The following is a 14,688-nucleotide window of genomic DNA, read 5'->3' as shown; positions in this document are numbered from 1 at the left end:
ATGCCAGACAGGGTTCCTTAAATGAAGGTGATGATACCAGCATTTCTTCTGACATCCATTTGGTGAACTTTAAAACTGGTGCTTCTATTTCTAGTGTAGTTATGCTGATGTTTGTACTGTTTTGAGCAGTGAAAGACGGTTCTAAGTTTCAGAGCATTTCTTTGATGATATAATGTATTAGTTGTATTTGTTCTGATTAATAACAAACAAAAATAAATAAAGATGTCAAGTATTCTTTTGTTTTCGTGTTCTTAATGTGTTCTTTGTCTTGCAGCATTATGGTTACGAGACTAATTGTATAAGTTGGTCTCATAGTACGCTTTCGTTGTTCTTGGCTCATGCCTTGGCTTTTCTCTATTGTCACAGTTCTCGGTTTCAAGAGAACCACTGCTGATTCAAGAGGGTGTATTGTCAGCTTTTTGAGAGGCCTTTTTTTTATTTATAAACTTGCATATTCTCTAGCAATTCCTTGCTTGGAAAGTCTATTTCTAATCAGCTGTTGCTAGTTACCATCACAGCGCAATGCTAGCAAGGAATTTGTACTCAAACATCGGTGCCATATCATTAACAAGCAGCATAATATATGCAACCTAAATACCATTTGATACAAGTTTTTTTCCTGTGGACCATTAAAATAGGCATAGCACTTACGCTTTTGGAAGCACAGTATTCTCCTCCTCAGGCTCTGAAAGGATGAGAACTTTCACAGGAGTAAGGGGGTCCTTTAAGCTGTATATCCTTGACAAAGCAATACATAAAGAAAAATGATGAACAAAACAGTGGTTCAAGAGTCCTAAAGTGGAACAAAATCAAGGCATTTTGGCAAAAAGCAAGCAGTAAAGCATTGGGTAAATAAGAACAATTCTTCCCATTAAAAAAAAAACAGATTATGCAAATTTTGAGTGGGTCTGGGAAGATAGACTGAAGGTGTACGTAAGAGGCAGTAGGAGAAAATAAACAATTTCCAGAAACAACTGTTACCTTATTGAATTATCGGATGTCAACAGAACTAAATGAGGCTCCAGAGACTCACAAGGATACCAGGCTGCATGTTTTAAAGTGAGTGAAGTCGAGCTGGTGAATAATCGTTCAGCCACAGGAATGGTCCTTGAACCAGAAGGAAAAACATATCAGTCATTTATAAACTACTTGGGGGGAACAATCACTCCTTTCACTATTCCCACATCAGGTCGCGCATATCATAATTATAAAATATTCATACATCATTAAAGCCTCAAGATACATCCAACTTTATATTTAAAAACAATCAATTGCTTTGGCTAATCAATTGATTTAAAGGCCATGCTGGGGTTGAAATCTGGTTACACTGAAGAATGGTTGATTTGAAGCTGTGCTGTAGATAAAAGATAAGCAGCAAAATGTATTGGTTTAAAATAGGAGATTGGATGGAAACAAAGATAAAGAAAAATATGTCTGTGCTTTTAAGATTTGATGTCGTCTAAAATAGAAGTTGGTTCATTTTTCCTTCTTTAGAGAATGAATTACAAGCTTATTGAATGTAACTGATGTTAAAATGATGGTGGTTAGGAACATTTTCTTAAGACTATTGCCAATGTACTCATTGAAATTAATGTGTAAAAAGAGATATCTTTGGACAGCAGTGCAATCACATGATCTCTCTCATCATAAAAGCGAAAAATTCACTTAGACCTTAGTACTGCAAAAACTATTATCCAAGTCCAGATCATATATTCTTAGGATTAAACCCTAAGCTTGTCATCTAGTAGGGCATCTTAACAGTCCCTTACCACAATATTACCTCAAGTCTGAACCTGAATACACTTAATTAACGACCTACATTTCTAGAGCAGATGTGCAACTTTTTAACCTATTTCTGTCATTTTATGCATGAAATAGATGATGCATGTACCTATCAATTTAGAAAACATCTTATTTTTAAATACTTTATAGCTATATATTTGTTTCATAAACTGTTTCTTCATGTTAGTCTCCGCTAACTTTGTTGCGGGGCAATTTGTGAACACAAAACATTCCCAGAACCCTGGTGTACATTTTAAAAATCAGCTCACAAATTAGCATTTTATAACGTTTGTGATTATTGATTATTTTGTACTCCGAACTGCCTTCAAGTTTCAAAAAATAGTCTTTTTACCTCCCACCCAGCTGCAATGGGTATACTATTATTACTTGCCATTTGCATACTGTTATTTTGGTATTTGCTAAGAACCCAGCCTACTGGTAGAGAGGCATGAACACTCCTAGGTTGGTGAAAGCAGGCGAGAAGCATTTAATCTGTTCTAACTTTGGAGGCTAGTTTCATTTGTCCTTGCTGTCCCACTCCTATTCACCAAGTGTGTCAATAATGTATTTGTGTCCTATCTAACCTAAATAAACACTTACCGGCAATTGACAGTCTTTTCACCGCCTTGAAATTCCGAATTCTTCCCCCAGCGCTTTGGCACTTCTAGCACCATAATTCCTTTGATTCCGATGAGTGCCACATGGTGCTGCAGAGGACTGACCAGAACATGGAGGACTTCAAACAAGGGCGCATTTATGCATTGTAGAGTCTGAAAACGTGAAATGATGCAAGTCTCAACAGGTGTCAAAAAACGTAAGCAAAAACTTTTAAGTTATCACATGATCTTCAATTTAAAAAAATCTGGATAACATTGAACTACTGGCTATGGTAACTTGATATGAAGTAAGAAATAATAATAATAATAAAACCATTTATTAAGCGCCTGGTTACACTAACAGTGTGTCCCAGCGCTATAGAACCACCTCACAAAACCCTCAAACCAGCCAGAGCAGTGAAATCTCCAACACAACATAGATCATTAATAAAAAGGGAAAAGATGCGTCTTAAGTTTCATGCGGAATCTCCTCTCGGAAGGTTCCATCCGCAATTCAAGAGGCAGTCTATTCCAGTAGGAGGCTGCTAGATAGCAAAATGAGCGGCCGCCCATTTTAGCTTTGAAAATGCGAGGGACTGAAAACAGCATGCTGCCCAGTGATCTTAAATGACGTTTCGGGCGGTAGATGTTAAGAAGCTTGTTCAGATAAGGAGGACCTTTCCCTTGTGCAATTTGATGGGAAATGCACATGGCCTTAAAGAGTATACGCTGTGTAAGAGCACCAACTACTGTGCCAGGACACCTTCCTAATGACTGAAATAATTGCAACCATCCCCCACCCCACCCCCCACACTCTTGACACTCTTCTGCAGGAGCAAATGACAAAAAAAGTGCCTTGAAATGGCAGAACAGGCCTATGCAACCTTACAAAATGCAAATATTGATTCCCAGTGTGCCTACCCAGCCTCGCTAAGTGTGGCACCAGCCAAGGAGCTTGTGTCGGTCTACAGAAGGGTTTGTCCCTATCAACTGCAATAAAGTCATGGTTACTAATCCTATTACTGTAACCTCTTCACTGGTATAACTTAAACGTGTGCAGATTATTACCAGTGGGGTGTAGCTTTCAACATTTGTGTCATGGGGGTAACATGTAAGGATTAGTAGAACCCACTTAGATGCAATTGAGATCTGGAAGAATCTAAAACGTATGCGTGTGTTGCGAGTGGTGTGTGTTCCTTGTGAAAGAGCCGACGCTGGTGGGCCTACTAAGAGATGGAGCATTAGCTGGCTTTCTGGAGACAGCCGATGGAAGAGGGCGCATTGCCGGCTTGTTCCTGAGCCATTGACGACATGGGCTGGGAGCAGAGGGGTCTGGCGGTACCTGCTCCAGGTGGACAACGTCTGGAGGGCCACGGAGGTAGCATGAGCAGAGTAGCGTATACAGAACAAGACCAGAGGGGACCGCACAGACCTATAAAAGAGGCCTGGACGGGCACAGAGGTGCCACCCACAGAGAACGGTGTACCCGGAACAAGCCTAGAGGGGGCCTTTCTGATCTGGGTGATTGGCCCAGGATAATTTTTGGGGGCCTTTCTGATCTGGGTGATTGGCCCAGGATAATTTTTGGGCTGCATAGGTGTGCTGCTGGGACCCTATAGAAGGTTGAGCCCAGTTCGCCTACAGCCTACTGATTGACGCAGCTGCAGCAATAAATGAGGCTTCCAGGGACCTGTCAGGGTTAATAGCCTAGCAAGGAATTGCACGCCCTTGGTGAGAGCCATGTGAATGTGGCAGAACTTATGGAAAAGGCTGAAAAGCTCAAACACTGCCACCTTCACTGCAGCTGGCACCTCACAAAGATGCTCAACACTTGAAGGACACTAAACAATTTGATAGAACGTTTTTGGAGGGACTTGGGAGGCAAGGGTAGGCTCGAGCCCCAAGCTACAGCCCTTGGTAAAAACGCACCAATTTTCTCAAGCAGATCTAAACACTTCTCACCAACACTCACTGGTGGTCCACCTGCTTTTTCTGCACCCAGTACCACCCAAAGCACTTTGGAGGAAGCCTCCTCGCACCATGTTTTGGACAAATCATTGCCCAATGTGGCTTTGGATCCTGTCATTGTTAGTAAAAACAGATATGAAGTTCTTTCTGATCTTTCCAGTAGCAGTTCTTTGAAATCTCCAATGTAACGAACACTACTAGAGGTGCATGTGTAACTCGTAAATGTTAGCGCAAGGTAGCCGGGATCTTGAGGCAGTGCTCATTGTGGTTAAGAATTTACAAGCAGAGGTCAGGGATCTCTGCCTTAGACCACAAAGTGGGGGCCCTGGGGCAATTGAAACCCCCTCTAAACATCCCAAGGTGTCTCTTTCTAACTCCACCTATCATTTTCTTATAGACTAACAAAACTGTCCAAAAAGTGCAAAAGGTCAGGAGGTAAGGGCAGGGAATAGTAAAAAACACGCAGTCACAACTTGCAACCAATGCTAATGCCCACATAGCCGTGCCGAGTACACCTCGAGGAGGAGGCTATCCTTAACTTAGGGCCCCTGCATCTTTCCTACAACCTTCCACCATAGGTCACCATCATACCAGAGACACAAGGCTTTGTCCAAAAAAGCCAAGGGAAGAGGTGGGCGGTAATAGGGCTACTAGAGATCCCATTGGAAACCCACCAAGCATTTTACTGACAAATGTCCCATGACTAAGAGCAGGGGCAAAAGAAGATAAGGAATCCCTTAATATCAAATGTATTTATTTGATTAGACACGTCCACAAATGTTTCTCAATAATTCCGTCAGATATAATCGAATTCTCAAGATCTCATGACCTAACAGCAGTTCTTGCAGCAGGGATCGCTAAGCGAAACATTGCCAGGGGATGGGTGGGGGGGCGTCTCTACCTCCGACACTGGAAGAGTGGGGGTGGGACCTCGACTGGTGCCAGTGGGCTGAAGATGAAGAAATAGTGTACAAGAGTTGGGGGGGGGGGGTTAAAAAATGGGAAGGAATATGGGCACCCTGGCGAAGGTACTGAGGATGTGCATAAGAGAATGACATGCAACAGCTCGATAGGGGCAGAGGGGCAGTGGATTGTGAGACCCGAGAAGTGTTAATAGCTACATGTACTTATCATGGGGTGCAGGATTACCCGGGAAAACGTTTCTTATGTTTTTCTTGTCTCATGTTCCCTCTGGATTGTTATTAACATTGATGTAACGTAGCAATCTCACTGTAAGCTAATGCAAGCAATTCATGTAAACTATGGTCTATTGAGCAACGTTAATAAAAAAGAGTTAAAAAAAAAAATTACAACATTCTTACTATACCTCTAGATCCCAGCAATGTTTACAACAATTTATTAGTGCCAAACTTCAATTTAACAAACTATCCACTGATACCACAACTTCATATTTACTCAAATTCAGAGCCAAATTCTACAGTGGCCAAAATAAGGGGCCGATTATGGTGGCGGTTTTCCCGCATCCTCCGGGCTGGCGGAAGCCACCGCCGGCCGGGAGGATACGGAAAAACCGCTGTGGAGCCTCAAAAGACCTACCGCCGTTTTAGGATGGCGGTGGGTCTTGAAATCCGTCCGCTGCTTTTCCGCCGTGGCGGTGTCTGTCAGACACCGCCAGCCATATTAGGATGGAGGAAAACATATGCTTTTCCCCGGCGGCTTTTCCGCCGTGGAAAAGCATATGGACTTTGACTTCGGGGGCCCAATGCGGGCCCCCTGGGTGAAGGGGGGGTGGAGGGGTGCACATGGGGGTACCTATGGTACCCCCCTGCATTTGCGTGCACAAAGCAGCAGGCACCGCGCGGTGCCTGCCGCTTTGTGCACGCAAATGCGATGCATGCATCTTTAACATTGCGGCGGGTGCAGCTTAAAGCTGCACCCGCCGCAATGTTAAAGATAGAGGATGTGACCGCCACCCTGGCGGTCACATCCTAATCGGCACGGAGGGAACGCCGCAGCCCATGCGGACGTTCCCTCCTCCTCTGGGGTCGCGGACGGACTCAAGTCTGTCCGCGATCCTAATCAACCCCTAAATCTGGGAAATTACTGGCCAAATACCTTAAAATTAAACAGAATAAATTGCAAATCGAACCAATCACAGGCAACACTAATGTTTCTCATCAAAAAGATTCCAACATTCTCAATAAATGTGTAAATTTCTACCAGAATCGATACACACCATAGCACTCCCAATCTGATCCTGAAATTCTACAATATCTCTCCACTATTCAGAAGACATTTGACCCAGATTGATTTTTCCTCTTTAGAATCAGATATCACACACACAGAACTTCATACATTCTGCATTACACTCACTGAAAAAAAGACAAAGCCCTGGGCCCGACAATTTTACAGTTGAATTGTACACCCATTTTTTTCTACATTAACTCTACCCAAACTCCATGCTTTCATTCACGCTTTCACCTGCTCTTGTAAATCTTCCAACTCTTTCCTAGACACACTCATTCGTCTTATACCAATGTGGGAAAAGGATCTGAAATATGGTAAAAAAAAATCATAGACGTCTCGCATGTAAACTATAAAATATTATATATGGCACTAACTAGCCTTACATCTAGACTACCTTCAGGTTTTGCAAAGGGCGATGCACATCAAACAACACTAGCCTATTCTTTGATATTTCATCAAACCTTCAGATATGTTTGAACCCCGGGTGGCAATCACTTAAGATGCTGAAAAGGCTTTTGACCGTGTCCATTGGTCGTTCCTATTTCATAACCTTACTTGGTTCAAATTCGGCCCCATAATTACAGCTTTAATTTCCCTATTTATACCTCTACACGAACTATAATTTTAGCTAACAGGCTAACCTTCTATTTTACGCTGAGGGAATTTGTCAAGGATGCCCCCTACCACTTTCCCTCTCTAATTTGGCCAAGGAAACATTCCTATCAAAACTTAGAAAAAAAATCCCAAAATGCACGGATTTACCCACAAAACTCAACAGATCAAATTAGCTAAATACACCGACGACATTTTACTATTCCTCTCACAACCCCAATCGTCGATCCTCACTTATTCATCATAATTAATCTCTTATGCCCAGGCATCTGGCTACAAATTAAACAATGAGAAATGTGAAATATTACTTTTATATAAATATACTTTTAAACATGATTTCATATCCTCTAATTTCACATTTCAGTTCAAACTAAACAACAATTGTGGACTTCAATGTTCCCCAATCCCTTAAAACCTCTATCTCTACAAACATGGAAAGTTGCATACATATGATAGTAGATGGCAAAATCTTCACCTATCTTGGTGGGGACACCTAGACACTATTTCCAACATTCCTTTAAATTGTACACAAAAATCTATTACATACTTTCCTCTTGTCTATGGAATGGTAAACGACCCCATATGTCCTTCTTAAAATTAAAATGTCCCACAACAGAAGGTGGTGTGAACTTTCCTGATTGCTCAAAATTTCACAAAGCCTTTCTACTAAAACAATATTTGACCCCACAATCGATGCACAATTACCCATTGTGGTTTATTTAGAGCGTGACTTCATCTCGCCCTTTTCATTCCATGAATACCTAACGGATTCACCAAAAAAACTCAACAACTCTCTACCCAAACTTTAAACATTTCTTCAGGCTATTAGAATTAACAATAGGCCTATTTATTGGAAAACTTTGAGAGCAAGGGGATTAAAATGGGTTAATCAAATTGTTTACATACACACACATTTTTCTGATTTCCTTCCTCATTTCATAATAAATTCTAATTTTTATGAGACACTGTATTCAATACTTATACTCACTTTAAATCTGATCTCTCACACATTCCACCTCCCAACAGTCATCTTGCCGATTGCCTCCGAACAAATCGAAAAAGCATGAACCAGCTATTCACACAGCAATTCTATAGAGTTTAAACAGCTAAGGAATTATCCTGGGAGTGAGATTTAGACATAACCTGGCCCATTTTAGTATGGAAGCAGATATGAATATAGCAAACATTTATTCTTCACTTCTCATTTTTGGCCACAAAATTTGGAAGCAGATGAATTTCATCTTTCAATCACATGTTATATATTCTATATCTAATATTTTCCTAGGAAGCATAACTGATGATTTGTTGTACACTACTTACAACATGAGAAAGTTAGATGTACTACTGGCAGTTGCCTTTCAACAAATAATGAGAAACGGAAACATGCAAACGAAATTGTAATTCAAAACATGGTGGTAAGCGGTCAGTCATAATTGTAGATTAGATACTGCTTATATGCACTACTTAACATTAGATTTCAAAAGGAAAGAACTGTGGGCTCCAATTACAGATTTTGTGGACAAATATGCACAGCCATCGTTTGCCCTCCCACCTCAAGCACAAGAAGTTTTTCAACCTCCTTGACTTTCCGTCTATGATATTAATTCTTAATATATATCATTCCACAGGTCTTGCTATTTATTTCACGTTCTTTTTTAAATAGTTTTTTCATCCTAATGTAGCTCCCTTTCAGATCCAGAGCACTGTTTGTAATCTATTCTGACATAATAAACATATATTTTCAAACTTAAAATAAAGAACTATGTTAAAACAAACCTATTGAGCAAAGGAGTAGTGAAGCATCCACTAAACCAGCTTGAGCAGGGGTGCTGCGGGGGTAAATTTCATTTATGTGCTTCTAAAAATTGATCTGTGTCTCTCGGGTAATTAGAGGACAGAGGCAAAAACTAATAAACACTGCACAATTAAATTACCATGACAGATGTGGGGTGGAAGTCAAAGATTGCTAAAGAACCCATAGAGGCAGATCTAAAGAAATGTTTTAAATGGCTAATAAAAATACGTTTGAAGAAAATGGAGTGATAGATTTCAAAGTTAGGAAACTAGACTACAAATAATGGGAGAAGACAAAAAAAAGTCTGGATAAACGGTACAAAAATGGAAATAAGGAAAGGGAGATGGAACAATGAGGAAGGAAGGATAGAAAGTATAAATGAATGAATGGTGGAAACAAAAGCAGCAAGAAGAAAAGAAGGCAAAGACAAAAATAAAAACGTCCCCGGCTTTCGGCCCCCATAATATGCAGTTTTACATGGACTGTGTGTTTGGGCCGGCTCATGCTGAGCTATCTGAGCTAAATCAAAGTTCTATTTCGGCGCTGACACGCCTCTTTCTGGGAATTCTCCGTCTTCTCCGCCTCTATGAATGATTTGCAAGTAACCTGGACAAAGAATGCCATTAACTTGTCAAATTTGTAAGCCGCGCATCTTACATATGGCACACAGAGGCTTTTCCAACTTCACCTTCCAGTTGAAATCTGCTTGACTTAAGACTATTTAAGCAAAATGCAGATTAAAGTGACCAAAATGAAGACTGAAACAAGGATAGTTAGAGACCCTCTGGGCCAATGTCAGTAGAGACAGTGGAAACATTCACATGCGGTTGCGGGCCCTCACCTGGTAGCGACAGAGCTCGGGCTCTTCCCCAGTGAGACCCTTCAAGCCCACGCAATGCAGCCCGCCGCGCTCTCCGTCCCACACGCACAGATCGCCGCCCAAAGTGAGCAGCAAGTTTCTAATCAGGTGTCTGCTGGGCTGCCGGTTCCCTGCCTCGTCCCGCAGCCGCGCGAACAACACATGATCTGTCAGGGATTCCCGCCACTGCTGTCCACCGCCTGCCGCCATGATACTCCAGGCACCGGCGAGGGGACTGTAAACACAACTGAAGCAGCCGGGGCAAGATTAGAACCAATGACACTAGGCAGGTGCGTCACAAACATGCGTCTAACGTCACAAAGAGACGTCATGGAGTCCTGTAGCATACTGGCTCAACTGTGGAATACGGAAACCAGGAAAGAGTGCAAGGCTACGGTATTCCGTGTATGGGAATATGACGGCCATATTTGAATGGTAGTCTTTTCTGTACAGGACGGGGAAACTACCTTTAAGGAAAAACAAACTACTTTTATTTAGAACATTATAACCAAAACCATGTACAACAGTTATATTCTAAATCTAATTTAATTAAAATTATGTAAGAATGTGATTTGCATGACTATACAATTTTTACCTGCATGGATTTAAATATGTTTTATATTTTGCTATAAAGGGAACGTTACCTTTGAATTACGACATTCAAAAATTCTGATCGCATTTGCCAACTTTTTTATTGAACGGCATGTTTCTATTCACTTTAAACAGCAAGCTCTGAGTAGACTACATTTCACAGATTGCCCGAAATGTGAGCATTCGTCTTGTAGAGCCCGGTGGACCACGATTCCCAGAATCCATCCTGCAGAGACTCTCCGCCTCCAGTGTCAAAGCGCTCATAAATTCCCGGGCTCGGAAATTGGCCTCGGTACAGTTAACATCATTGTTGCGTTATGGCGGCTGCTCTAAAACATCGTTCCTTATACAAGGCTACACCGCCTCCTTGGAAAGAGACCTTCAGAAGGGTGCGTTTTTATACACAAACAACCTGTCGCGTGCATGTTAATGAGTGTAACAATCTCGGATGGGGAACTAGGGTTGGTATCCTAGAACGTTCACCCGCGTTCCAAAGATAGCTTATGATTGTTGTATCTTTTGAACGTTTTGTTGACCAATTGTTTGATCGTTTTCCCCCCCAGGGATGTTGCCGCTTTCTTTTAACTAGATATTTTCTCCATTTAGTTAGGAAGATTTGTATTTATTCTGAATCGGGACGTTTGTGTGTATTGCGGTCTCTCTCTGCAGAGAGAGTGGGGGGTGGGTGGGTGTACTTTTTTTTTTTTTTAACACTGCAACCTTCTTCCGTGAAACTTTTATTTGACGTTTGTTAATCTTTTCGCCTATGCTACTGCTACAATTTTGCCATGTAGTTATTTTAAAGTTCCAGCACAGGAGTGATGTCATCACGTATGTTAAATAGCACCTGTAAGGATTTGGCAATTTTGCTTGATTCAGCTTTATTACAATTATGCAGCATTATTATTCTTCCTTAATGTTTGTTGAGGAACTGCGGAATTGTCTCTCTAGAACAGTAATTCTGAGAATTTTGCTAACTTGACCCCCGTATTTAAGATTGCTGCCTTGTCGGGCGCATTCTCAGTGTTTTTTTGGGTGGTAGATTTCAGAAGTTCTCACAATACCGGTTCATTATGCCGGCTAGAAAGTTTGAACACGCATTGGCAAAGCCAGTAGGTATGGCACTTTTTTATTTGTTATGTGCAAACCAATTCAGAGTGCAAAATTATGAACCTGAAGGAGCACCAGAGGTACACCAGCTCTTGCACCGAAGTGCAATCCTTTATGGCGGCTGTACAGATGTGATTAGGATACCATGTTACCAGCAGTGCAAAAAGAGAACAGTTTTGTGTCGGTTTTACGTTTCAAAGTTTTGTATGACCTGCACACATCAGCTTTGTTATTCTGTGAAACATGTCTGGGGAAATTATCCAATGGGGAAACATGTAGTGGGGAAACTATCCAAGTAAGGCAACTTGGAGAAAACGGAAATCCTCGTATTCCCCTACCTCCTCTGCGTGGGCTGACACCTGGTGGCCCCCTGCCTTCGGCAACCCTCCCACACCCACTGATCATGCCCGCAACCTTTGCATCATACTAGACTCCTCCCTCACCATGAACCAACAGATCAACGCTATATTTTTTACGTGCTTAAAAACACTCTGCGAGACCTTCAAATGGATCCCACCCGAATTCAGAAAGATAGTTACCCACGCACTCGCAAGCAACAGACTGGACTACGGGAACGCCCTCTACGTTGGAATCAACACATTTCTGCTCCACAAACTCCAGACCATCTAGAACACGGCAGCCAGACTCTGCCTCCGCATTCCACGACAAGACCACATCACCCAGCACCTACAAGACCTCAACTGGTGTTGAAGAGTGACTTTCAAGCTGCTCACTCACACCTACAAATCCCTCCGCAACACCGGACCCCAATGAAAATCTATTTCTATGCTCTGGAACCCAATACTCAACAAAATCTATTTCTACGTCCCAGAGGATACCTCAGCTCTGCCGACCTTGACCTGGCCGAAATCCCTCGAATTCGCAGAGCCAGAACGGGAGAAAAAGCCTTCTCCTACATCGCAGCCAAGACCTGGAACAAACGCTCCCTACATATCAGGCAAACCCCCACACTGCAGGTATTCAGGAAGAGCCTCAAGAAGCTCTTGGCTGAATCTGAGATGCCCAAATTCCCCCTCAACCCCCAACACCTTGAGACCCTCCCAGGTGAGTAGTGCGCTTTACAAATCACTGAGTCAGTATGCCGTGACATGGTGTGCCAACAGCAAAAGGAGCAAATGACGGAGGGATTGCTGAACAATGTAAAACATTCACCCTCTGGCACAAAGATCTGCGTTTAATCCATCGTTCATTTGCTCACTTACCCAGCCATATGCAAATCAATGACCCTCTTCCTCGTGGGAAGAGTCCAGCCTGAACTCCCAGCTTGACCAAATTGTGTTATCATAGGCAAATCTTTCTTGTGACTTATTTAAAAGGCTGTAATGTTGCACCATGGATAATAAGAATCTGGGCCTCAAATAGGATGCGCTTGACCTTCTTATGATGTCTGCTGGTCATCCACTATCTAACCTCGTGCACCAAGAATTTAATATAAAGCTTTAACCTTTGATGTGAAATAGGAGAAATAAAGAGATGTCCTTTTAGTGGTCGAATTGCAGTGAATGCAGAAAACCTTTGCGCTGCCGACTAACTCCATATACCAGGTGGGGAGTGGTGGAGACCATTGAGGGCTGTCACCCTAGAGCATTGCTCTTTCGAAGAGGGCTGCTGCCCTAAGCAATGCTGGTACCTGAAGGTGCAGTTTTTGTGTGCGCTGTTATGAACCCCCACATGCCAGGAGGGGACCGTGGTGAAGTGAGAGGGCTGTTGCCCTGGAGCAGCATGCAGCTGTGAAGAAAACTGGTTGGCTTTGTATATGAGGTCCACTAATTAAAGTGGGCACCTTCTACCAGTCCAAACAACCCTTATGGTGATTTTAAGAGGTCAAAAATAAGCATAGAAAATTATCAAAGTGGTAGACGTGGAGAGCAGCCTTCAGTCTTCGTCTTGATGGAATGTTAAGCAGCTTGTTTTACCAGAATACAACCTTATTGTATTGGTTGAATGAAAGGAGAACCACACCGTAGTTATAAAAATCTGTATTTATTATTATAACCCATTCTAACCACTTCACAGTATCTGTTACATGCAGATAAACACAAAGCACCCAATACTGTAGCACAGAAACAATCGTAAGTAGCACTAAAACACAGTGGGCTCCATGGGGAGACAAAACCATAAACTAAAATAGTGGTATAAGAACCACAACTCGAGTCAGTGTCTAGAGGATGTAGAATCACTGGGACCCCAAGGAACCACCCAAGGTGAGTAAGTAGGAAACCCATGGAGGACTGGTGCAGTGTGGGAACAGGACCGCATGCGCCATATAATTCTATAGGAGAGTTGTGGTTGCAGTTTTAAAGTTTAAGGACCCTTCCCAGGGGATTACGAGGAAGACGGTTAGAGCATAGGTAGTTAGAGGGCCACCCCACCGGTGGATACTGTAGTACCAGTTACCTATCCCAGGGAAGCAGAGTTCATAGGGCTGAAGTGGTGTCGGAAACCGCTGTCTATCTCAATGGAAGACTTCAAGGAAATGCCACTGCGGGAAAGAAAAAGTGTCCCTTGGAATCCAAAGGTGGATTCTTGGTGAAAAGTACCTGAAAGCAGAGGGGACAGAGTCTGGGTCACTCAGGAGTGACCAGGGTCTCAGTAGAAGAATGCCCACCGATGTCTGGTGCGTTGAGGGGGTTCTTGACTCTGCAAGCCACCGGGACCAGTAGACGTCAAGGATGACCAGGAGCCAGATACAAGCTGTCCCACGAAGGATGGCGAGTGCTGAGGGGTTGGTGTAAGGCTGGAGCACCAACAAGCCTTGGTAGCGGCAGCCCACTAAGATGGACAAGCAAGGTTACGGTTTGGACCAGCAAGGTCCAGGAGACTCTCCAAACACAAGGGGAGTCTGGGCAAGCCTGGTGCAATCAGGGGAGCACAAGAAAAGCAGTGTTGACCCTCAAGGGACCCACAGGCCGGAGGCACAACGGTGGCGAAGGGGCCTCGAGCAGTAATTACTGCGCAACTGCCCGCGGAGCACTCAGTGCAAGGATGCCGAAGTTCTTTGGTGGAAATGGTGCCAGATGTCGGGGCTCCTCTGCACTTGTTTTGGCAAAGCCAACAAGCATATGCACTTGCAAAAGTATGCAGTGCACAGGGGTATGGGTATTGCAACCCGCACAAGGGATTCTGACCCCAGACCTGGTTAGAGG

At 42.9% G+C, this 14,688-nt stretch overlaps 2 protein-coding genes across 3 annotated transcripts in view; one reads left to right on the top strand and one right to left on the bottom strand.

Moving 5' to 3' along the window:
- Positions 1 to 10,186, bottom strand: part of NUP88 (nucleoporin 88) — a 362,163-nt gene extending 351,977 nt beyond the window's left edge. The window contains exons 1-4 of one of the 2 annotated variants that reach the window (XM_078679698.1): positions 9,803 to 10,186; positions 2,383 to 2,552; positions 982 to 1,107; positions 652 to 738 (exon numbers count right to left, since the gene is read on the bottom strand). In XM_078679698.1, coding sequence (XP_078535824.1) covers positions 652 to 738; positions 982 to 1,107; positions 2,383 to 2,552; positions 9,803 to 10,030 — 611 coding nt within the window. In that variant the 5' untranslated portion in view covers positions 10,031 to 10,186. The remainder of the gene's footprint in view (positions 1 to 651; positions 739 to 981; positions 1,108 to 2,382; positions 2,553 to 9,802) is intronic. The other variant, XM_078679699.1, reaches the window with a different exon arrangement.
- Positions 10,187 to 10,641: 455 nt separating this feature from the next.
- RPAIN (RPA interacting protein) overlaps positions 10,642 to 14,688 on the top strand; it is a 55,372-nt gene continuing 51,325 nt past the window's right edge. The window contains exon 1 of the mRNA XM_078683568.1: positions 10,642 to 10,800. Within this exon, the coding sequence (XP_078539694.1) occupies positions 10,729 to 10,800 (72 nt within the window). The 5' untranslated portion in view covers positions 10,642 to 10,728. The remainder of the gene's footprint in view (positions 10,801 to 14,688) is intronic.

The sequence above is a fragment of the Lissotriton helveticus genome, chromosome 3_1, assembly GCF_964261635.1.
Source record: "Lissotriton helveticus chromosome 3_1, aLisHel1.1, whole genome shotgun sequence".
NCBI classification, from domain to species: Eukaryota; Metazoa; Chordata; class Amphibia; order Caudata; family Salamandridae; genus Lissotriton; species Lissotriton helveticus.
The sequence above is the reverse complement of the archived record's forward strand: the minus strand, read 5'-3'. Positions and strand labels throughout refer to the sequence as shown.